We start from the raw sequence: 22,997 nt of genomic DNA on the forward strand, positions 1-22,997 counted from the left end.
CCTATCTAATTAGAAATATGATATTAATTATTTTCTAAATAAGTATACTTCCAGCTGTGTCAGCTGTCTTAACTATCCCTTCAAACCTGCTCACAGACTAAATGTGAGACCTGGTAGTGTAAAAAAGGGCAAAGAGAGCCAAAGAGCGATCTGAGAGACAGTGAGTCCCTACTGCTGAAGACAGGCCTTTGCTGGAGAGTAAGGTTCACTTTTACCCTTGCCTACCATAAAAAATGTAACCAACTGGAAAGAATCCAGAGGAAAGAACAACAAGATAAGAAGTTGTGAAGGTTAAAGAAATTCAGCTTGTTTAGTCTGGAAAAATAATAAGAAGAGATATAGCAGTCTGGCTTAAATGAAAAGAAGGTTGAGAGTTTCTCTGTGTCCTCTGTGGGTTGAATAGGAAGAAACTGTGCAGCAAGGAAGGTTTTTCCAACTAGATGTGGAACAGCTGTCAGAAGAAAAACCAGACGTATATATACATACAAACACAAAACTGAAATAATGTAATATCTAATTAGAAGTCTTAGGTTTTTATAAATCTTTTGATAAATGCTGTAAGATTAAAAAATGCCACAGATGAAAGAATTATTTATTGAAACAAGAATGATAGCGTTATCTTCTCTAAATATTGACAGAGAACTAGGTGTTTCCATAAATCCACATAAACTTTGCTTAAGCTGAATGCCAATAAACAAGCGTATCTCTTCTACCTGACTTGCCTCATGCATGATTACTGCCTGCCCCACCAGCTGGCAGGACCTGACAGCTGCTGCTGCCTGAGGTGGGAGGGATTGGATGTCCGCAGTGACACCGGGAAGCTGTTTCCAAAGACTGTATTAACAAGTTCTCATGTTTTATCTCCGTTATCGCAATGTACTCAAGGAAACCGATACCTGCTGGCATGCTTGTAGCCCTGACTGTAGAAGGCTTGCACAGCCATGCAGCTGCTAACATGATAAAGGAGCATAAGTCCACAGTCTGGTCACCAGGGCTAGTGGAGGAACTCAGGAGGCCTCTCTTTGCCATGTCTTGGAGACCTAGGAACATTTCACTGGCAGTCAGCGTACTTCCTCAGTGCCATCATACCCCTCTTAAAATGGAGCTGCCTTTGTCTTGGAGCTCCCTCAGTAATTACAGATTTGTCCTGTAAGTCTCAATTATTTTAAAAGCAGAATTTGTAGATAGAGCTCATATTTTCCGAGACCAAATAAAGAAAACCTCTAAATCAACTGGCCAGAGAAAAGGCACCGTCCCTACCCACCAGGAGCATCCTGCCTGCGTCCCTCGGTCTCCGCGGCCACAGCGGCAGGCTTCGGCAGCCGGCGGGACTACCGCTCCCAGCATGCCCCGCTCCCCGCGGCGGCCACGGAGCGTGGCGCAGCGCCGCAGTGCACGCTGGGGCTTGTAGTGCTCGGTGGCCGCCCCTCGGCCCGGAAGGGCCCGCGGGGCGGGGCGGTTGCCAGGAGGCGGCGGCGCGGCGCGGCGCGGGGTGCCGCGGCGGCGGCGGAGACGCGAGCGGGGCGCGCCAGGGGCCTCCGGGCCCCGCACAGGTAGCGGCCGGCGGCGCGGTGGGTTGCGGGTTGCGGGCCGCGCCGGCGGCGCGGGCTGTGTCGCGGCGCGGCGCTGAGGAGTCGAGGCGAGACTGCGGCCCGGCCTGGCCCGGCCCGGCCCGGCCCGCTGAGGGCCCGACGGGGAGGCCGCGGGCCGGGCGCAGCCGGAGCCGAAGCGGTGCGTGCGGGGCCTCGCCGCCCGGGCCGGCCCGGGTGCGGCGGCCGCTTGTGCTGGGTTTGTTTCAGGTGGCAGGGTATCTCCGGGGGAGGCGTGGGGGGTGACAGGCAGGTTCTCAGCCCCCTGAGTGTGATGGCAGATCTTGCTTTAAAAAGATATTGTTTTTCTTCTATTTGGCTCCTTTTTCTTTTTTCAGAAGAAAATAGTTATCTGACAGTGATGGCAGACTTGAAAGGTTTAGTCTTTGATGGGATTTTGGGGATTCTCTGTAGCAGATGTAGTTCTGTAAATCTTGATTGTCTCAGTGCTAGTTTTCGCAGTGTATACATGATGGAACATCTTTTTTTAAAAAAAAACATATGCAGATGTTCTATTTATAAGGGGAAAAAAAAACCTTTGCATTTTTTATTAGTGACAGGAAAAAGAGAGACTTACTTGACTTGTCTTAACTTTTAACTCGTTTCCAGACATACTGATAAAGAAAAAACATTGAATTAGTTGTGGTGGTGTTGTTTCCCTTTCATGGTCTTGCTAGTACAGTAGCATGACTTTATTACTCTGCGCAGCTTAGTTACATGAAGATGGAGGACTATGACAAGTTCTGTAAGAAGCATTTTTCCAGAATCCAGGAAGAAGCAATAAAGACAGAAACCTCTTTCAGTGCTCCACTCAAAAATATGTCGCTCATCCAGTTCCATGGAGTTCCTGTGCTTTCCCCTCTGGTAAGTGGGTTTTGTTGTTGTTGTTGTTGTTGTTGTTTTTTTTGTGTCTGAGTGTGTGTGTGCACGTGTTAATTGCACTATTGGCACTAGCTTTGTCTGAGATACCAAATATATAATAATATATATTTACACCACATGTATATATATGACAGTGGAATTAGGAAATACTGAGATAGCTAAAAATCTTTTAAGTAAATTTACTGTTCTCATACATTTACAGTCTCATCGATTCTCTCTCACATGCTCAGAAAAGCAAAAAAGCTGTTGATCATTTGTATAATAATGCAATCTGACTTCCTTGCTTCAGTGATGTGAAATGTGAGAGACTATCTAATAACAAACTCTGAAAAACATGATACAGATGCATACTACAAGATATCATTTACTCTTCAATGTGTTAATTAGATCTCCCCTGTATGTTTTATTTATGAATGGATGGATGGTTTTAAATTTTCATAGAAGAAAATGCATAATTTTGCTTGAAACTACCTAATTCTGTAAAATTTCGTAGAACCAACTTTTGTACATTTAGGTTTGTAAATCTAGTTTAACTTTATCCAAACTACACGTTCTAAAGTAGTAATGCATAAGATTTTGAGATTTTGATTTCTGAAAGGATCTGGAGGAGTGCTACATACCCTGACAGAAAGTCCAAACAGAAATGTATGTAATTCACCTCTGATTAAAGAGGGCCAGTGCAAGTCTTTTATTGTAAAACAGCAGTTTGAGTACAAGCGGGCAGATTGGTCACTGAAGGTTGTATGTGATGCTGAAACCCCCCATCTCCATAGAGGACTGAGAAAGACCTTTCCTGTAGTCTAAGTCCTATATCATTTGAAACTGGTACTGTAGCATTTAGCTTTCATGGGGAATTTAATATGCACTCTTTTGGATCCATGTTGACATGTGTACCAAGAAGGCCATAAAAAAGTATTACTGCTTAGAAGGAGACTAGCATTTAAAGTGTACAAAGTATCAATGTAGGTAGTTTGGTATCTGTTGGCTTTTTATTTTTAATTTATTTGTGTAGTTCTACATTGAAATGTGCATTTAGTAATATAAGCTGTGCTTCTGACTGCTTTGCAGCTTAGCTTTGAAAAGAAAAAGGAAATACAGCAAGACAAACAAAAAGCACTGAACTTAGAGAACTGGAAACAGAACTCCAAGAAAAGAGCTTTATTGAATCGTGTTCAGGAGATTCTAGAAAATGTTCAGGTAAAGTTGATCCAGATCCGTATAGCTTTACAGAAAACATTTCCATATATATTTTGAGGAAGCATTGAGGTTTAAGTATTCACTAGTGTAAACATGACATTATTAACAGTTAATTCTCTCGAACCAGCATTTGCTGCTGTTTCATGCTGTGTGATCTGATTCATTATTTAGCAACACCCTGTGTTCACTGTTAAGTATGGAATTTGCTTGTCACTGCTTATTTTGACAGACCACACCAAATGACTGACTCTTGCTTTTGTAACTTTGTTTAAAATACCTAGATTGCAAAAAAAATGTACAAACAAAAAACACCTCCTTCCACCCTGTGTTAGACCAACCAGTTTGCCTTATTTGCAAGCATGTAATTTAATCAGAAAATAATCTATATTCAAGTTTACAATTACAGAAGTAAAATGACCTTTACAATGACTTGTAATTCTGTTGTACCCTTTATAATTTCCTTTATAATTTTATTGCAACTGTTTTGTTTTCTTTGCTTCTTCAATGATGGATTTAGAGGTTTAAATTGAAAAGGATATTAAATATGTCTAATCAAAAAATATAATCTGGCTTTATAAAAAAGCTGTAATACAGTCTTTATACTAACAGATATGGTTAACATTGGATTTGTTGAGTTACTAAGGTGGCAAACAACTTACTTGGTTTGTACTGTTTACTGGAGTGGACATAGCAACAGTCATCTGACTTGGGATTTGAAGAGCAGACCAGGAACATATATTCAATATAAAAATAAGTCAGCATTTTTTCAAGCATGCCCACTTGATAATTGATGGGTTATCTCACAGGATAACCTGTATTTTTAGTGTGATACTCTTTATGGTCAAATGCTTGCTAGAAGTGATGAAAACTCATAATTCATGACTCTGGGTTAAATAAATAAATTAAAAATGTTCTTGTAGTTACACTAGTTTTACTAGGAGTAATTTTGGTTTGTTCTTAATTAAGCATTAGTTAAGCTATATTTAATGCTGAAGTTTTTCAATTGTTCTTATTTAATATAGGATTTTTTCATATTTTAAGAGGAATCTTGCAAGATAATTTGAAGTCATATAATTATTTGAAGACTGTCCGAATTACCTTGTGTAGAAAAGAACATCTTTGAATTCAGATCCTTGGTATCAATAAAAGTCTGAGTAGACTAATATTCAAATTCACATTTCAGTTTCAATTATCTTTTTCTCATTTCAAAGAGCTCTGTATTGTAAGTAAGTTGAAGGAAATTGTTAACAGTTGAAGTGGATGTTTTTATTGCTTGAAGATGGCAGCACTCTACTTTACATGCAGGTGAAGCTTTGACAATAGTCTGAAAATCAGAAGAGATTTCACCTAAAAGATGTGATATTACTCAATTTCTCTTTGCAGATCAGGAAAGCATCTAGTGCAAGTGACTTGAACATGTGGGAGGCTGAGAATACTTGCCCTGATTCAGAATCAAAAGCCTTGACTGATGTTACACCTCTGTCAGATGTCAATTTGTTGCATTCTCCTGGAAGTCATGGTTCCACAGAGCTTGAAAAGACACCAGAAATAATGCCATCAAATGCCACTAGGCAGGTGACATCAAGTGTGTCAGAAATAGTTAAAGGAATAGAAGAAAATGTGAAAAGTGAAAGTTACTTCTCAAAAAACATACCTTGTCCAAAGGCTTTGTCTTCTGACAACGTGAATGATAAACTTGCTTCACAGACTGCACAAAGCTCAGAGAGGCCAGGAGTGCCACTGTCTGATGAGGAAGTTCAAGATCCCTACGCAATGAGTCTTCAGAACCTTCTGAAAAAATCTAGGGAGTACATAGAGAAAGAACAAACTAAACGTAGCTCAAGAAGTAATTCGAAAAGGTGTATGAATGAAAGTCATTCAGACAAAGAAAATGATGCCGTTAAAACAACTGACTCTGTGAAAGAGAGAGCAAAGCTTACTGGTAGAAGTTGTGCTGCTGCAACACTTGATAAACCCAGTCTTAATAAATCAAATACAATTCTCCAAGGTGCCTCTACTCACACAAATAGCACAAATATGCCTACTTTATCCAGTTTTTCTAAAGTGGATATACCTATGCGAGTTGGAACACCCCCACTGGTGAGTTCGGATTCAGATGAAGAATTTAAAAATACTTCTACATTTGATCGTGACAGTAGCATTATCAGGAGCCTCACAGGCTCTTATGCCAAATTGCCGAGCCCTGAGCCAAGCATGAGCCCTAAAATGCACCGAAGGCGCCCAAGACCTTTATCAATGGGACACATAGTTATAAATAACCCTGTGAATGCTTATGAGTTAAGCCCTAAAGGCAAAGGTAGGGCAATGGACTTGATTATGCAAGATATTGCTGATAAAAATAATGTGTCTGAATCAGTGCCAAAGTTTATGGTGGACTTTGCTATGATTTGCCCTGGTAAAGTTCCTGGTGTCCATAGGAATTCTTCAGACCTCTGTGATGGGTTGGTGATTGGCAAATCAGGTCGACATTCGCTTGGACACTTGGAGAGCAAAGGAGCTGCAACGGTGTCTGCTACAGTGGAAGGACAGGTAGTGTTGGACGGCAGAGGACAATATAAAGTGGAGACTAGTACTAATATTGTAGCTCCAAAATTACATGAGCCATTTGCAGTCAGCCAGTCCATGATAACTCAGAAGATCTTAGCTGTGAATGAAGCCAAACCACCTAGTTTGCTAGAACATACTAAATGTAATTCTCCAGTAGAACTCAATAAATCTTATGATGTAGAAAATCCATCTCCACTACTAATGCAAAACAAGAATAAGCAACAGCAGATGGATACTCCAAATGTTTCCCTAGCAAATGAACAGTTTCTAGAAAATGGTTTTGAAAAGGTAAAACGTAGACTTGATTTGGATACCGACAGCTCCCAGAAAGAAAACAGTCCCTATGTTTTAGCAGTTGGAATGGAAGAACAGGAGAAGCAGTGGTTGCAAGAACAAAAATACCCTGTGGGATCAGTTTATGTTACCAAGAATGCAATCCCTGATAGTACAGCAAAAGGTAAAAGATTTTCTGTAAATGATTTTTTTTTAAACTTATTTCTCAATTTAGGAATCTTTTAGAAAATATTTATTTCTGTAGTTTTTACTTAATGACATTCTGAAATTCAGCTTACTACGTGAGCCTTTTCAACTGTTACAGAATGACTAGAGTGATTTTTGACTTAGAAGTCTCTTGGAGTTAAAAGCCCTGTAAAAGCTATTCAGTAAAAAATATTTGCTTGAATAATTTGTTTATGAGGAAACATCAGATAAAATACTGTTTTTCAGTTTTTCAAATTCTATATCTACCCTCAAAGGTATAACTTGATGCCACAAGTGTTCTTCTCTCATTTGAATGTACAAATCTGAATTTCATTGTTTAAGAAAATATCTTACTCTGTTAGACCTAAATAAGACTACTAGAAGAAGAGAGACTCTATGTAAATTAAAAGAAAATACCTTTTAACAGAAAATATCTTTTAACAGATAGGGTGGGAATAATTACATCAATATTTTCTTTCAATTTAAGACTAAGTGTTACATCTGTATTTGTCTTTCTCAAGTAAAGCCCAACGGCATAGATGTTTTAGTTCACTCAAGCAAGCATAGGTATAATAGTCTTAGGGTTTTTTGTGTGCATTTCAGTGTTATATTATAGATTCAGTTGGTGTTACTGCTGTTGCATCCACATGTTTATCTCAAATATGAACATTTTGAGGGACTGCAGTAATTGATAAGGTTATTTGCGATACATAAGGGAAATTTGATATCAAGGAAGTGTCTTTATACTGATGATGTAAATGAATCATGTTTAAAGTATATATTTGCATACAGAACATACATGTAGAAAATGCTGTAATACTTAATTCTTCATAATGTATGTATCTTCTCAGAAGAGATTTTAAAAACAAAAATGTTGGCCTTTGAAGAAATGAGGAAGAGACTCGAAGAGCAGCATGCACAGCAACTGTCTATTCTGATAGCTGAGCAAGAGAGAGAACAGGAGAAATTGCAGAAGGTAAGAAGAAAAGTTCTGAGCAAAAATAATGTGTGTTTTATCGTAGTTTGTCAGGAAGCAATTGCTCTTTAAGTAAATATTCTATTATTCTGCTGAGTTAGATAACCAATTTTATAGCCAATTTCTTCTTTTGCAGGAATTAGAAGAGCAGGAGAGAAAGCTGAAAGGAAAGAAGACTGCTACAACAGAAATAGAAATCTCCAAAGTGAATATTAACAGTAGAATGGAGTTGGAGTGGAGAAAAAGTGAAAGTGGCTTGCTGGAAAGTATGCAATCTCAGATGGAGACAGTCCATAATGCAAACTCTGCCAGCATTGGTAAATATGGGAGAAAAGAATATATTAAATGTTGTGGTGTATCTTGCTCTGTAGTGTTCAACTGGATCAACTGCCTCATTGCACTGATAAGAGCAGTGCTCCTGAGTCCACTTGTCCGTCAGGCTGTTCTGACAGCTACCACCTTCACCTTCAGCATATGTAAAACAAATCTTTGTCTAGTTGGCATTTAGCGTGTTTTCAGCTATGCATGTGCTATCCTGTGTATTACATCTGTATATGATTGTTTTAGGGCATACTTGAGGAAAGCGAGGTCAAGGATAAATGGTCAAGAATGAGGACATGATTTGGCTCGTGTCATAGAACATTCATCTTCATGCCACGTAGCTGCCCAGTAATGGACTAAGTGCTCTTTTTTTTTGCATAGGATGATTAAAAAGGCTCTACTAAAAGATCTCCACTGAAAGGAAATAGAGCTTAAGCGGATGGAACACTTCTCACCTGATCCAGAGTATTAGGAAATGTGGTGTGTTTTGTCTTCTGTTTAGTCAATTTTCCTCTGAAATGGATCAGAAATACTTAGATTGCTTTTTGGCTGTAACTGACCTTGTAAAAGAAGCTGCTACCTTGAGCTGGGTTTCTTGACTGTATTAACATGAGGGGACTTAGCACTTGCTATCAAACATAAATGGAAATTTGATATTTTAACAGGCAAAGGATTAAAAAAAAACACACACAAAAGCAAACCTTCTCTCGACAGTAAAATTGCTGACCTCTACATACTCATACTTTATTCATTTTTAGAATCCATGTTAAAGCCACTTTTTTTTTTTTTTTGAGATGCTTTGCGGAAAAGATTTTTTGTAGCAATTTTAATAGCAGGCAGGTGATCTATTTGACACTTTCATACTGGAGCATATGGGCATTTCCAACCCCTAATATGCAAGTATTATAAATAATTATAATCCCCCCAATATATTGTAATACTTGTATTATTATTTGTATACAAGCTTGTAACAGCCCTGGGAGCCTCTTTCCTTAACCCTAAAAAGGCTTCTTGACTGAAACCAGAGTTGAAATCTAGGTATCTGCTTGAGTTTTATCTGCATTTATTATTTTCTGTGAAGTGTTGCATTGCATCTTCTTTCTTAAATAAGTGTAGTAAATAAATAAATGTGTGTTCGTGTGTGTATACACATACACACATCTGTATTTATACGTCTATATATGTATGTACATACAGATCTGTAAATACAGATATTATTTTATGGACAAAATTCTGTGTATTGAACACTACATTCTCTTTTGCATGCAGGTTTTGCTCATACTACACCAAACACCTTTGCTTCAACAAGTGAAACTTCTTTCTTTCTCTGGGGCCCTTCAGGCAGTGGAGTTATAAAAACCTCAGTATCCAGGCCAAGTAACAGGATCAAAACCAGGTGGACTCAGGTAAGGAAAAATAAGGTTTACTTATAGCTTAAGAAGCTGTCTGTCTTTTGCAAGGCATGGGTAACTGTATAATAGCTGTGCCAGAGTAAATATCACAAAGAAATTACCATATCGGCTTAGATTATACAAGAGAGTTGTGTGTGCGTGTGTGTGCGTGTGTTTTGCATCTATGTACAAGTATATGTATGTATATGTATCTTGCCTAATCTAAATGTATATACACGCATAGAATATATATATAAAATACGTTTTTCTTGTTATTCATATGAGCAAATAATCATATAACAATATATTGCTTCTGCTAAATAAATACTATGGTGCAATAGTGGGTATCTCTGGCGTAGCCAGAAGGTTTTACCCCTATCAACAGATTGTTTTTCAAATAGCATCAATCATGTGACATAACTTTCAAGTAAGAAACAATTTATAACTTTTATATAGAATATTTAGAAACTGTTTTCTTTTTTTTAAGGTTTTCAGCCCAGACATACAAATAAAGTTTAGTAAGATCACTGCTGTGGCAAAGGGATTTCTCACTCGTAGACTCATGCAGACAGAAAAATTGAAATATCTTAAGCAAACTGTAAAGGTAAGGAGATCAGCATTTTTATATTATTCTCTTGTTTGTTTTTGCACCTGTCTTCAACTGACAGATGAAATTGTGCATTTTCTACAAAATATAAATTCTGCTTTCAGGAGAATTTAAGAAGATGTGTCACATGAATGTATTTGGGTGTTGCATTGCTCAGTAACAAGACCAAGTATCAAGCCCAAGGCCAAGGAAGAGGACTAGCCCTACTTGTACAAAAATTTGTAATGATTCCTTTGTTGTGAAGTATTAAGCCAAGTCCTTAACCTTATTTTCCTCTCTTCTCCAGGATACTATGGAGTTCATAAAAGATTTTCAGTTGGAAGCCCCATTAAAAAGAGGAAGTGTTTCAGCACAAGATGCGTCCCTCCATGAACGAGTAATGGCTCAGGTGATATAATTTAAACTTTTTTTTTTGCTTTCTTCTCCAGCTATTCTGCCTTTATAAAAGGAAGTTATTTTGGGATGTCTGGCAACATAAATGCCTACTCCAGAGTGGCTTTGTTTAAAGTAAAAATTTTAAAATATGACTGTGAGAAAAAGATTCCATTTTTGTTCTGACATAGTCAGATGGATTTCAGAATTATTTCTTCAAGTATTTTATTTAGATTGAAAGTATGAAGAACTTGATAACCAAAAACATGGGAAAATTAAAACTTGACTCAGCATTTTGTTAAGATTTCAATTATTCTCTTTCCAGCTGCGAGCTGCTCTTTATGACATCCATGACATTTTTTTTATAATGGAGGCATCTGAAAGAATGAATATTCTGCGTCATGATCGTGAAGTTCGTAAAGAGAAGATGCTCAGGCAAATGGTGTGTTATAATTAGAAGAATGTAAACTTTGAGAGAAGTTTTAAATACTGAACTGTTACTGCTTTCAAAAGATTTATTTCTGACCTAGTAAAAAGATTAAACTTTTAATTACGTTTGTTTAGTTATGCTTCTGTAGGTAACTTATTTGAATAGGGAAAGGGAAAAAAAAGAAGGAAAGAAAAAAATAAAAGAAATCACCATAGTAGTATCTTAATCTTAGTGTATATGTAAAAATAAAATTAAAAGCGTGGTGGAAGTGATAAGGAAGATTTTTAGACTTTTAATTAAGACTTCTTTATGACACACAAAAAATCTGATAATATAAGGAAATTCCTTTGTTTTTTTTATAGTTGTTTTGCCATTTTTTGTTCTTTTAAGAAGTTGAATGTAGCCTGAATATAAATTTGGGACTGAAAATATTAATATTTTTTAAGTAGGGCCAGATGAGGTTAAGTTCAATAAAAGTAGTAACTAACATTATTGTTTTGCTTTTTTAGGATAAAGTAAAGAGCCCAAGAGAGAGAGCAACACTTTCAACAGCTACGCAAAAATCTCTGGATAGGAAAAAGTGTATGAAGTACGTGCAGTTCTCTGGGGGTGGGGATGTGCAATAGAATAGTTAGGAGGAGTTGGAAATAGTGAAATGAAGCTTCCAGTGAAACACGCTTTGCAAACATCTCTTTTAGGAAGAGTAAATGAAAAGTTCTTTCAGCTGTGTGATGTGTTACTACTAGTAGCATTTTTTGTTAGAGATTTTATCCATACAAACATGAAGAAACATTTACTCTAAGATGCTGTGTTTCAGTGGTGAGCACAATGATCGTTGTGCACTTACTTTACAATTGATTTTGTAAATTAAGTACTGCGAGTTCTTTCTTCAATCCTGCCAAAGTGCCTGGTAATAGAGATGCTTAGTAGAGTATCGCTGGCTAATGTGCTCTCTGGGATAATTGCAGACATTATTCTGCAACACAGTGGAGAAAACAGTTCTGTTTTAGTTACTTATGAGTAAAAAGTGATAATTTGTGATATTCTGGCAGTAGTTATAGATTGTCAGAGACTTTTCTCTTGCAGTTTCTGTTTAAGACCTGCCTGATGATTTTATACTTTAAATACATTTCAATACTTTTGTTTGTCTAGGGCTTCAGAAATGGGAATGCCAAGTAAAAAAATAATCATAAAACAAAAAACTCCTGAAAGCCGGTGAGTGAAGATTACTTGTATTAGAGTGATCTGAAGGAACTGTCTAGATCCTTTGATCTGTGTCACTGCTTTGTCATCTGTTGGCTCACTTCAGGCATTATTATGAAAGACAGTAATGAAATTGGATTCAGTATGATCTAAGAAAGGAGATTATCAACTTTTATGAAGTTATCACAGAGTTCTTTTATTTTCTTCAGAGTCAGTTCTGAAGTTTTATCTTCAGAAATTACTTGTTTATGGCTTTAACTCCTTTTGGTCAGGTTAAAGATTTCTCTCAGGTGTAATATTAGCATCTCAAGCTTTAGTTTGAAACTTCTACTTTTTTAATCTTCTTTACTCTGCAGTAAAAGTGTTGATATATTTGTCTATAGAAAGCTGTCAGAAAAGAAGTGTCTTTCTATCTTGAAAAAAAAGAGTTCTTGCTTCTAAGTCATGTGATTGCTTAAATCAAAGAAATTACATTGTTCAATACTTGCTGTTTTGTGCAGCACTACTGTCTTGTGGGTGAGGTATGTCTGCACCGTTTTCTGCTATAAAGGCAGATATCTGTCGTCCCTTAAACACAGTTTTTATTTGGTGCTTCCCCAAAAGTTTTGAATGTACTATCTACTAAAATGTTTTAATTTTCAATGACTAGTTTAAATTATCTGATTTTTTTCCTTCCCCCTGTATGTGTCCTGCTGCTCTTGCCTATGTGTCATCTGCATTGCAGAGCCTGCTAGTCTTTCTGAGATCTGTTACATGAAAGATGATGCATAATTCAGTGGATTTATGAGCTTTTTGTAAAAAGGAGGGAAAAAGCACTAACAGAAGTTTGTGTTTTAACAGAGTACTTCAGCCGAATCAAGGACAGAATGCCCCAGTTCATAGACTGCTTTGCAGACAAGGGTAAGAGCACAGTGTGTTCATAACTTAAAGACAAAAGTAAATGCAAAATGCAAAAGCACAGTAATTTCCGAATAATATTTACACATACTGGTGCAATTGTTGTTCAAAGGCAAAATAATTACTTTTCACAATATTTTGAGATAGTGCTTAGATTCTTTGTTTTACTTTATACTGTAAAAAAATACTTAGTGTTTTCATCCTTCTATGTATTGTCTGCATTTACACTCTGTTCCGACATTTGTATTTGTAACATTCATTTTCCATGAAGCTTTGCTTCCACTTAATTGAATATATATATATATGTATAATTTAAACATAGAGACTATGATGCCACAGTATCTGAACTGAATCAGTTTCTTGTATAAAGTTTTAAAAATCTGTACATGGGGAATGTTCTCTTATTTAATGTATTTATGTAAGCGGTAATAATGTTAATAGGAATTGTACACATGTTCAGAAAGAGCCTGTTTGAGACACAGTAAAAATATTTTCATACCAAACACAGTTTGATAGTGTCATTATATTTTTGGATACAGCCTTTCGACTTCGATGCAAGTGACTTATTAACTCTTTTATATTTAATTAGAACCCCTAAGACCTCAATGAAGGGGGTTGAGCAAAATAGAAAGAAGGCCTCAGAAAGCAGAGTGTCTAACAAGGCTGTTTCAGGTGTGTAGAAAACTGGTGCTTGGATCTTATACTAAATAAGTTACTAGTATCAAGAAGAATTATATGTGAGCTATATTGTTTTCTTTTTCTTGTGCACCTGCTTTGCTATGTCTTAAGTCTAACCTATCTCTTTAAATTTGCACTGGTAACTTAACTGACTGCTTTCAGATTCTATAAACATAAATATATTCACTTTCATTGACTAGATGCTCAATCATTTTAAAAAAATAATATATATATATACACAATATATATATGTGTGTGTACACACACACACACACACACACACACACTTCACCAGGTATATTTACTAAAACTGTTTGAGAAGCTAATAGCTGTCAAACTAGACTTGGATTAAAATCTCAACATGATTTGATTCTTGAATTGCTACGAAAGTGCAACTTGTCTTCAAAAAGAAGCCTAGAGAAAGGACAAGGACAGTTTGAGAGCACTTACCAATGGGCATACAGTCCTAAATTAAAATATATATGATAGCATCATACAATAATGTTTTGAATATTAATAGTCCATTTTAAAAGTAGAGTATTCATTTGTTTGCATATAGACATTACTAGCTGGTTATCCTTTTATTAAAAAGGTTTGAGAACAGTGCCAAACTCTGCTTTCATCCCACTAAAGTGTAAAGTGAACAAATCCTTTTGAAACATTTTATGCAATTGCCAATTTTAAATTGATTTTAAACAATTTTAGAAATAAGTCACTTTTGATAAATTAATGTTTATCACTTAACAAATTTAGTCGTAATTATACTTTGCTCTCAAAGGAGAGTTCAACAAGTTTAGCAAAAAAAAAAGTGGGAATTTGGGGACTCAAGAAGGAATATTATAACATAGTAGATTTTCAGGTATTTTCCATAGTGATCTGAATTATCTGTACGTATAAAGTATCAAACCTTAGCAGTGTGTGCACTGCTAAATAAGACCACGTGAAAAGTTCTGTTTTACCAGAAGTATTTGTTTTTCATAGTGCCTTGTTAGGCCAAAAGTACCTGTAGTGATGTGTAGTAGGAAGCCATGCACAGAAACTTGTAACGCTTTAGTTAAAAAAAAAAAAAAAAAAAAAAAAAAAAAGGCCGAGGAAGAAAGAATTCAATTCCCAGTTCCCAATTGAATTATGCTTATTAGAGCACCAAAGGGAGGGAGGAGACAGCTATTCTAAGTGTTACTTATCCATTTGAGCTAGACATTAGATATACTCTTAGAAGAAAATGCTAACTTATCTGTCCAGCTACTTTATTCTTTCCATACTTCTGACTGTTGTTTGAAATTCTATCCCAAAAGTGCTTTGTAGCTTTCTGTAATACCACTCCCGACTGATTGTTGTCTTTTTCTGGTAAGAAAGCATTTCTTTCAGCTGATGATCCTAAATTTAGTTTTTGTTGTTTTATATTTTTTCACTCCGAACTTCTGCACTAGAAGGTACAACTAATAAATCTATAAAGGGCTTTATTTGGTTTTTTTTGTTTGGTTTATAGAGATAGAGATACAGAGATATATAGGACAGAAATGTTCAGTGGATAGTCCGCAGGCTGTGCCAATCTGAGCCAATTGTGTTAGAAAGAAGGTGGTTGAGATCAGGCTGCTGCAGCTAGACCTGTTTATCCCCCTTGTTTTGTCTAGTCTGAATAAGCTTTGAGGAAAAGAAATGGCAGCGTGTGAGTGCATAGAGTATTTGCAGGGCAGCAGCCCCTTTGCCAGTTGTGATCTTTCCTGCATGCTTGTCCAGCCTGAGCCAGGAGCAGGTTGTTGGTGTGAAATAGTGTGTACTGTGAAGTGAATAAGCATTTAGACCAGAGCTTCAGGAAGACTTTCTGTGTGTGAGTAGCAGGTCAGTTGTGTGACACAAGAGAGAGGCCTCATGTAACTGCTCTGCCTTCCACTGGTAAAGGCTACATGAGAATCAAATTCAGAAAGGCCGTAATACTTGTTAAAATCTGGCTTCTTAAATATCCTAATCTAGATTGCCTTATTTATTTTGCACTTCTTATACTGTCTTTTTCTCTGTATAGAAATAAATCGGTTCAATGTAATAGTAGCTTTCTAAGTTTATGCATTGTTTAATAGTTAAATGGAACTAGTGCAATAACATAGAAGAGGCTAATGTAGAATTAAACCAGTGCATTTTTATGACACACCAAAAATAATTGGCTTAATTCCTGTTGAATCCTAGATTTCCAGGAGGCGGGAGAGAACTATTTCTATGCTATCTCAATTTCTTGTATTTAACAGGTTGCCTGTGGCTATTGAGTTGTTCTGCAAATGGTTTGAAACACTTCCATTTATTTCCTAGTAATGAATCGTCCTCATTAGGAGTGGGTAGATTTGAAATTATCCACTGATTTCCTATATGTGAAACTTTTATTTAACTCAGAGTGCCCACGAGGAGAGTTAAGAGCGTAATGTTAAATAATTAAGAAAGCACCATGCCTGTCAGTTTAGTTGTTTTGTCCTGTGGGATCACAGGTGAGCTGAAGCATACAGCACTGGAGAGTGCTGGGCCAGCGAGAATGCCTTTTGCCTAGTGGGAAACAATTCTGAGTATGAGGGATCCTGCTGTGGTAAGGCCTGTGTGGGCGCTTCCAAAAAGTGCTTGGCACTGTGCTGAATATAGTGGCTCTTGAGCACCTGTAAGTGACCACCGCAAGTGTCTCATGAAAGGAGAATCTGAAAATCCTAGAAAGGACTGGCACTTTCTCACGTTCATTTAATTGCCTCGTACGTCTTTCTTTTCCATAGCTGTCTTCCATTAACACTGCTGTACTCCACGCGGCATGACTTTCGCTGCTTTGTATAACTGTGTTTGCTCACATTGCTGGATACTGAATAATCTGTTGAATGTTGAGTTGTGTTACTTTTTAGCAGCTTTAGGTGCAAAACCCTTATTCCTGAAAGGTACTTATGCTCTGCATAAGGCATAAACTTTTCTGTTATTTTAAACTATACATATACAATTCAAAAATTTTTTAAAGATAAGAAACTAACACTATCAAGACAGAAAACATGACAGATAAAAGTAGATGGAACAGTTGCTGAAGAAGGAAATACTGTAATGTGTAGTTACTGTCAAACCTATTTATAGATTTAATAACCTGTTTTATGTATGCACTTGTAAGGCTTTTTGCATAAATTATGAAAGTGTCATTTTAGAGGTAGCTACTGGATATATAATAATGCTTAAATTCTTTTGTCCTTAGCTTTTCAGCTTTTTTATTGAATAATCTGTTAAAAAAAAACAGTGCTATGATTTGGAAAATGCTAATCTTTCTACTTCATTTTTAGGAGCATATGCAGGAAGAACCCAAAGAAAGAAGCCAAATGTTGTGACAATTTAAGACGACAGCACTCACTGGGATAAAAAGGCTATTTTTTTAATGATAACATTCTCAGCATTGATTCAAATATTGCATCTCTTATACATATATATGTGTGTGTATATATATATAAATGACAAGCATACATTTTATTTAACAGTTCCAGCTGATGACATATTAATAACAATCATATTGAAATAATGAAGGACTACAAAGCTCTAATACTTGTGAGAAATTGCATGTTAATACCTATTACGTATTCATACTGCTGTGCACACATAAGATTAATAATGTTATGCTATTTAAAGAAGACCATAGGGCAACATTAAGTTAATTTATGACTTCTTTACACTTCTCTAACTCTTCTATCTGCACATGCTTTTTGTATTGCTTAAAATTGCAATTAAGGGGTATGTGAGTGTATATTTAGTTTTATACCACAAAATGAGAGCAGTTAAATAAGGGAAAAAAAATTGAAAATGGAGCTCTTCCATCAGTGAATTTGTAAGCAGCCTTTCTGAATGTACTTTGTATATATATGTGCTTACCTCAGTTCAATTATTAATTGCCTACGCTTGTTGTGTATTTCTACTGATTTGGACAGACATGGACCAATTAAGTGCTGGACAGACAGATGTACTTTTGATGACTATACTGAAGTTGCACACTTATATATGTGGTAGATCAAAACACTGTCCCAGAAGCAGCCTAGGATGTTTTCTTTCCTTGCTGTCTACTGCATTTTCTTATGAAAATAATTTTTGGCCAACATGAAGAAAGAAGCATAAATTACAAAAGTTTCAGAAGGCAAGATCAATGGTTTTTCTACTACAGACTTATAAATGATTTGCTCATAGTAATAATTCACATTATGAAGTTTTGTTCATGACAGTCACAATTTTTCTGAACAGTTTCTCTTCTACCATGAATTAACAGGCCCTTGAACAGAAATCATGTTTCCTGATTTCAGGATAAAAGCAAAAAACAAAATCCAACAAAAATACACTCACATTTCTAAAGATCTAACATTAAAAGATCATGCTCATATTTTGTCTTGGTCTTTCTACACATGGATATAAATCTTCAGTCTGAGGGGAGCAGAATTCTTACTTCTATCTTTTAATGAACTCCTAGAGACAGGCTGTTAACATTTGAAGTCAAGTAGAGAAAAGCTTGGCTGTATAAGTCTTTGCAGTGCTTACTGCTTTGCTCTGTAATAGTACTAGAGAAAGGATTGCCTAGATGTAAAATAGGTTGTATATTTTTTCCACTATAAATTGCAGCATGACAACCTAACTTCAGAGGCTTTGTAACATGTTGATACTGGTATAAGAAATCAGATTGATCAAAAATTTCATTGTGATAAATAATCTTAACATGAAAGAGGAATATTAACAGGAAGATGAAGGCAGTAACTTCACCAGAAGCAATGAAGGAATGGGCTTGCTCGTGCAACTGTTTCTAATGTTCATCTACAAGTAAGTCTGTTCCCTGTTGCTCATTACATTGTTAAAAACAAATGTTTCATGCCCTGCGGTATGTTACCTTGAATTGTGTACCTGAAAAAAGGCAAAAATACTGTTTAAACACTTTGAAGATTGACACTGCTCAGTGGTTCTTTACTGTGGCTTTTTGGGAGAAGCTTTGGAGTGGCTCAGCCAGTAGTATAAATTAAGAATTTACACCAGTGGAGGACTGCCTCCTTCATTTAAATGCTATGATTCCTTAAAGTTTCCACCATAATACTAAATATGTCTGAGACAAGCTTCTAGCTTTCCTGTAGTCATCAAAGGTCTCAGAGTCCTCAGCTTTCCTTCTAGAAATGTAAGGAGAAAACATTTTCAGAGGGAAAAAAAGTTTAAATGACAAATGTAACCTGTTCTCACAGCTTATAAAACTTCAGAGTGCAATTTAGTTTGCTGTTGATATATCATTGTTAACAATTGATGTTTTTAAAAGATGTTTTATGTGCTGTATTAATTGTTAGCATAGGTAATATGTTAATGTAAAAGTAGGTTTAGTTTAAATGTTAGTAAAACTGGATGCTTACCTACTGTTCAGGTTTGTCATCTAAACCTCTTTTACTTCAAGTGTGTATAGTAAAACGTGGTAGCACCTTTTTTTTCTTTTTCTTTTTTTTTTTTTTTTTTTTGGTTTTTGCTTTTATGCAGCCTTTTTCTTGACAAGTGCCAGAATGTGGTTTTGTACTTGGTATGCTTTGTATTTATAAATATTTAATTTTATCTCACTTCTTATTTTGTGTGGAATGCAATATCATTATAAAAGTGTATTTATTTTTGTACTTTATTTCATTTTCACAAGTCTTGCTTTTTACATAAATATACTAGATAATAAACTTCTAATCTTTAAAAATTGCTTCCCCCCCCCCCGTTTTTTTTTCTTTGAATTGAAAAAATCACCAGAAGTTAAATTAGGAAAACGGCCTTCTACATCACAACTAATTGTAATTTTTAATGATTAATATGTGTTGTGAAGCAATGACACTTTATTACTTCCCACTGCATGTTCCGGCTGTGTTTTGAAATTCAGGTGTGGCTTCTAACATTACCTTTCATACAGATTTTTCAACTTACTGTTCTTTTACTTTGTATTTTGTGCTGAATAAAACTTGAAGTACGGGAGAGGGGTTCGCCGACCCGTGAAGCTGTCACTGTTTTTGCGGTGTGCATCGCTCTGTTCCGTCTCCTTGTGCGACGGGCCCTCTCTGGCTGCACCCAGGGTGCCTGATTTTTCAATGAATTTGTGCTTTCAATGCAAAAGTCTCCCCTGGTGGCCAGGCATTGCGCTTTTGTTGCTAGGACAGTTTGGCTGCTGCCAAATTGTGCAGTGAGATTATTCAAAGGTACTGCTTCCCATTGTTATGATTAACACGTTTAAAAATCAAGCGGACTCGGCGTTTATGGAGGCAGTCCGCGGTTACCCCGCAGCAGAGCAAGGCATCTCTGTTACGAGAGTGCCGAAAATCACCCCCAAAAAGGGGGCCTTCCCCCCTGGAAAGGAGCTTTCCGAGGCGGGGAACGACGACGGCGGCGCCGCGCCGCGGGCGGGGCGGGGAAATGGCGGCGGGAGGCTGAGCCCCGCGCGCGTCACCGGACGGGCCGGCAAGATGGCGGCGTTCCCTTGGTGAGCCGCGCGGGCGCGGGCGGGGCGCGGGCTGAGCCGCCCCGGCTGCCCGAGGCGCCGGGCCGCGGGGCTCCGCGGAGGGGGCTGTGGGGCAGCCGTTGTCCTCGGCGCCCCTCACAGCCCGCGGGGGCCGGGGCCTTCCCCGGGCGGCGGCGGCGCGGGGAGGGCCCGGCCTGGCGCGGCGGCCGCTGACCTTCCCGTAGAGGCCGCGTTTTCAATGTATCGGATTTAAGCGCGCTGGCAGCAGCTTGGCTCTGGTTCGCTGTCGCGCACAAGCTCGTTAGAAGTAGCCGAAGGCGCCGCGGCCGGGGGCTGCAGGCTGCCGAGGCGGCTTCTGCTGGCGGCGCGGCGAGGTGCCGCGCGGGAGACGGCGCGACTTGCGCGGCCAGGGCTCGTCGGGCCGGGAGGATGGAGCAGGCGTTCGCGGGGCCGAGCGGAGGAAAACGTGTCCGTGGCTCTGCCCAGGCGTCACGTCTGTTTGCGAAGGAGCGACAGGCTGTTCTGGGAAGACTCGCTCTCCTGCGCCCGGTGCCCTTCGACACGCGAAGCCTCTGCGGGCCCCAGTGTGGAGGGGCCGTGCGGGGGGCGGCCCGGCGGCGCGGTCCAGCGGGGAGCCGCAGCGGGGTGAGGCGGCCCTGGGAGCCGGGGGCCGGGAAGCTTTCCCCGTACCTACCTCGTCCTGCTGCGAGACGTTTGGTCGCTCCTTCAGGATATTTAATGTCTGAGCAACTGCTTAGGGAAAAGCAGAAGTCATTTGTGGCTTTGAAAGTGTTTTATAGCAGTATCAAAGCTTTGCTTTTTCAAATAACTTCTCCGGGGGGCTGAGTGTTTGGAAACCTGAATTTGTGTAACAGAGAAGCTCTGAAGGGGTAAGAGAGGCCCGGCACTTCTGTTAGTGCTCTGCCGCTGTGTGGGCACCTGGCTGCCACTGCGTATTTGGGGGCCGTGATACGGATGTAGTGTCTGTGCCTGCTTAGTGACCTTGCTGAAACCGAAAGGTATGTGGCTGCGCTTTTGGGATTTTAGCAATACCAAAATATAATTAAAAACCTAAGAACTGCAGTCGTGAAGCTGGCATGCAGGTTTTTAATGTAGTGCAGCAGCTAGATAGCAGGATGCTAACAAGTAGGTATGGTACTATTGCTGCTGTCGTAGTGGCCACGGTAGAAATAATGAACAGGAGTAAAATGTTTGAATCTCCTCTAGTCTGGAGAATATTGTCATGTTATAGAATTGAGGAGATCACTAGCTATTTTTCAGTATTGTTGGATGCTAATTTTAAAATGCTGTTTTGCAGATTATTTTTCTTTAGACTCATTAGTCTGCATATGGGGAAAAAATAAATAGCACTAGTCTACATTGAATAAAAGGAGCTTACACTAACATTAAACATTAAAATTAAGAAAATAATTGTTTTAAAATTTTGTTAGAGTAGAAAAAATTCACAGACTGTTCAAAAATGAACAAATTTATATATAATTTAAAACTTAGGGCTAGAATTAATTTTTGTAATAGCTTTTCTTCATTATGCTCTAGAGATTTGCTTGAGTTTGTGTTTAAAGTTCCAATACTCATCACTATATTTACTTCTAATATGTACTTTATGGTATTATCAATACCGATATACATGTAGTCTTGTAGAGAGAGGCTGTTCCAGTGTATGTTTTGCTTGTTTGTGCTACTTGTAGGCTTTTTAAAGTTCTTGCTTTAGAATAAATGCTAGCTCTGGGTGGTGCACACCTTGAAGGTGTCGCACGGCTGCAAGGAGGTGTAGTGTGGAGTCCGGGCTGGGCTCCTCTACTGCCCAGAGATGTGCCGGTGCGCAGCACCGGGCGAGCAGCGAGGTCCCAGGGTCCGTAGCCTGGGTTGTGCTGCGAGGCTGCCTCAAGTAAGGGTAAGGAGGAAGTAAAAGAAGGCCTGGGAATAAAATCAGTTAACAGGAGAAGAGAAGAAGGTTGGCAGTGTGGCAAGTGTTGAAGACATTGCAGCAGACCTCATGGAGTGGTGCCCGGTGTTGCCTTGAATTATAGTTAGAATATAATTAATTTTGGGCTGGGAACAGTATGTCAAGCGTGAGCACTCAGTAATCTTTGCTGTTTGAAAATGTATGCAAAGGAGAGGTATGCAAAGACTGACAGAAATTGAACTCTAACAGGGTTAAAATATTATAATTAGGAAGCCAGAAAGAGTTTGTCTGAATTTTTTTTTTTTCATCCGAATGTTAATTAACCCATGAAGCAAGCGAACAAAGAGAATCATTGAAGCATGGGATGATAGTAAATTAAAGGGAATATCCATGTATAAAGAAAAGGAACTGGGGACTAAGAAAACGAAAGGTGCAAGCTTGTGGATTTTGTTGGGCTCTTGCTCTGCTGTATTTCTTCAGGTGTCACAGCTTCTACTAGGAGCAGCATTGTGGTGACTTCCTGTTCCAGCTTCCTTTCGAAGCTGCAGTAGCTGCTATGCCAGGAAGATTTTTCTAGAAAATTACAATTAGATAGTTTGATTTCATTTAATAGCATACTTAATTTTCATAGGCAAGGCTTTTGTACAAGGACTTATGCACTATGCAAGTTATGTTTTGTTTTTGTTTTGTTTTGTTTTTCTCTTATCACTTGACTTTCATTATGAATACAACGAACAGCTGAAAATGGATTCCCTAGGAAAGAGCTTTGTAGCCACACAAATTAATCTATGCAATCTCTTATTTTATGTGTGCATGATGACTTTGATTTTTCACTTGTGTTTTCATGCTGCCTTTTTTCTTGACTGGCTATTCTATTTAAAAGATGTGTTTTAACGCATTGGTATGCTTGGTTAAATTGCCCTGTTGATGTTCAATGGAAGGGAAGAGAATTGTAGTATACAATTCCATGTCTGCCAGTATTTATTTATTTATTTTTTAATTTTGGTTTACAGATATCTCAAAAATGAGAG

The 22,997-nt window shown here is 38.1% G+C and overlaps 2 protein-coding genes across 6 annotated transcripts in view; both read left to right on the forward strand.

The window, feature by feature from the left end:
* The first annotated feature begins 1,483 nt into the window (after window positions 1-1,483).
* Window positions 1,484-19,591, forward strand: CCP110 (centriolar coiled-coil protein 110). 4 transcript variants are annotated; one of them, XM_062588470.1, is made up of 15 exons: window positions 1,484-1,553; window positions 2,298-2,453; window positions 3,540-3,668; window positions 5,052-6,693; window positions 7,568-7,692; window positions 7,829-8,009; window positions 9,283-9,419; window positions 9,892-10,008; window positions 10,298-10,399; window positions 10,709-10,825; window positions 11,323-11,402; window positions 11,966-12,028; window positions 12,857-12,916; window positions 13,503-13,585; window positions 16,885-19,591. In XM_062588470.1, exons 2-15 carry the CDS (start codon window positions 2,307-2,309, stop codon window positions 16,935-16,937), a joined length of 3,036 nt encoding a protein of 1,011 aa, XP_062444454.1. In that variant the 5' UTR covers window positions 1,484-1,553; window positions 2,298-2,306; the 3' UTR covers window positions 16,938-19,591. The 4 variants fall into 4 exon arrangements, with proteins under 4 accessions (XP_062444454.1, XP_062444458.1, XP_062444456.1 ...); XM_062588474.1 differs by having other exon boundaries at window positions 9,355-9,419; XM_062588472.1 differs by having other exon boundaries at window positions 7,571-7,692.
* Window positions 19,592-19,979: 388 nt separating this feature from the next.
* Window positions 19,980-22,997, forward strand: part of VPS35L (VPS35 endosomal protein sorting factor like) — a 58,279-nt gene continuing 55,261 nt past the window's right edge. For both annotated transcript variants that reach the window (XM_062587990.1, XM_062587991.1), the window contains exon 1: window positions 19,980-20,060. In XM_062587990.1, the coding sequence (XP_062443974.1) occupies window positions 20,044-20,060 (17 nt within the window). In that variant the 5' untranslated portion in view covers window positions 19,980-20,043. The remainder of the gene's footprint in view (window positions 20,061-22,997) is intronic.

Source organism: Rhea pennata, chromosome 15, assembly GCF_028389875.1.
Source record: "Rhea pennata isolate bPtePen1 chromosome 15, bPtePen1.pri, whole genome shotgun sequence".
Lineage (NCBI taxonomy): Eukaryota > Metazoa > Chordata > Aves > Rheiformes > Rheidae > Rhea > Rhea pennata.

Bases quoted from the DNA above. Each gene is read 5' to 3' on its own strand.
- CCP110 (XM_062588470.1), top strand. From the start codon at position 2,307: ATGAAGATGGAGGACTATGACAAGTTCTGTAAGAAGCATTTTTCCAGA. The intron at 6,694-7,567 runs GTAAAAGATTTT...GTATCTTCTCAG, and splicing joins CCCTGATAGTACAGCAAAAG to AAGAGATTTTAAAAACAAAA. The intron at 13,586-16,884 runs GTGTGTAGAAAA...CTTCATTTTTAG, and splicing joins GTCTAACAAGGCTGTTTCAG to GAGCATATGCAGGAAGAACC.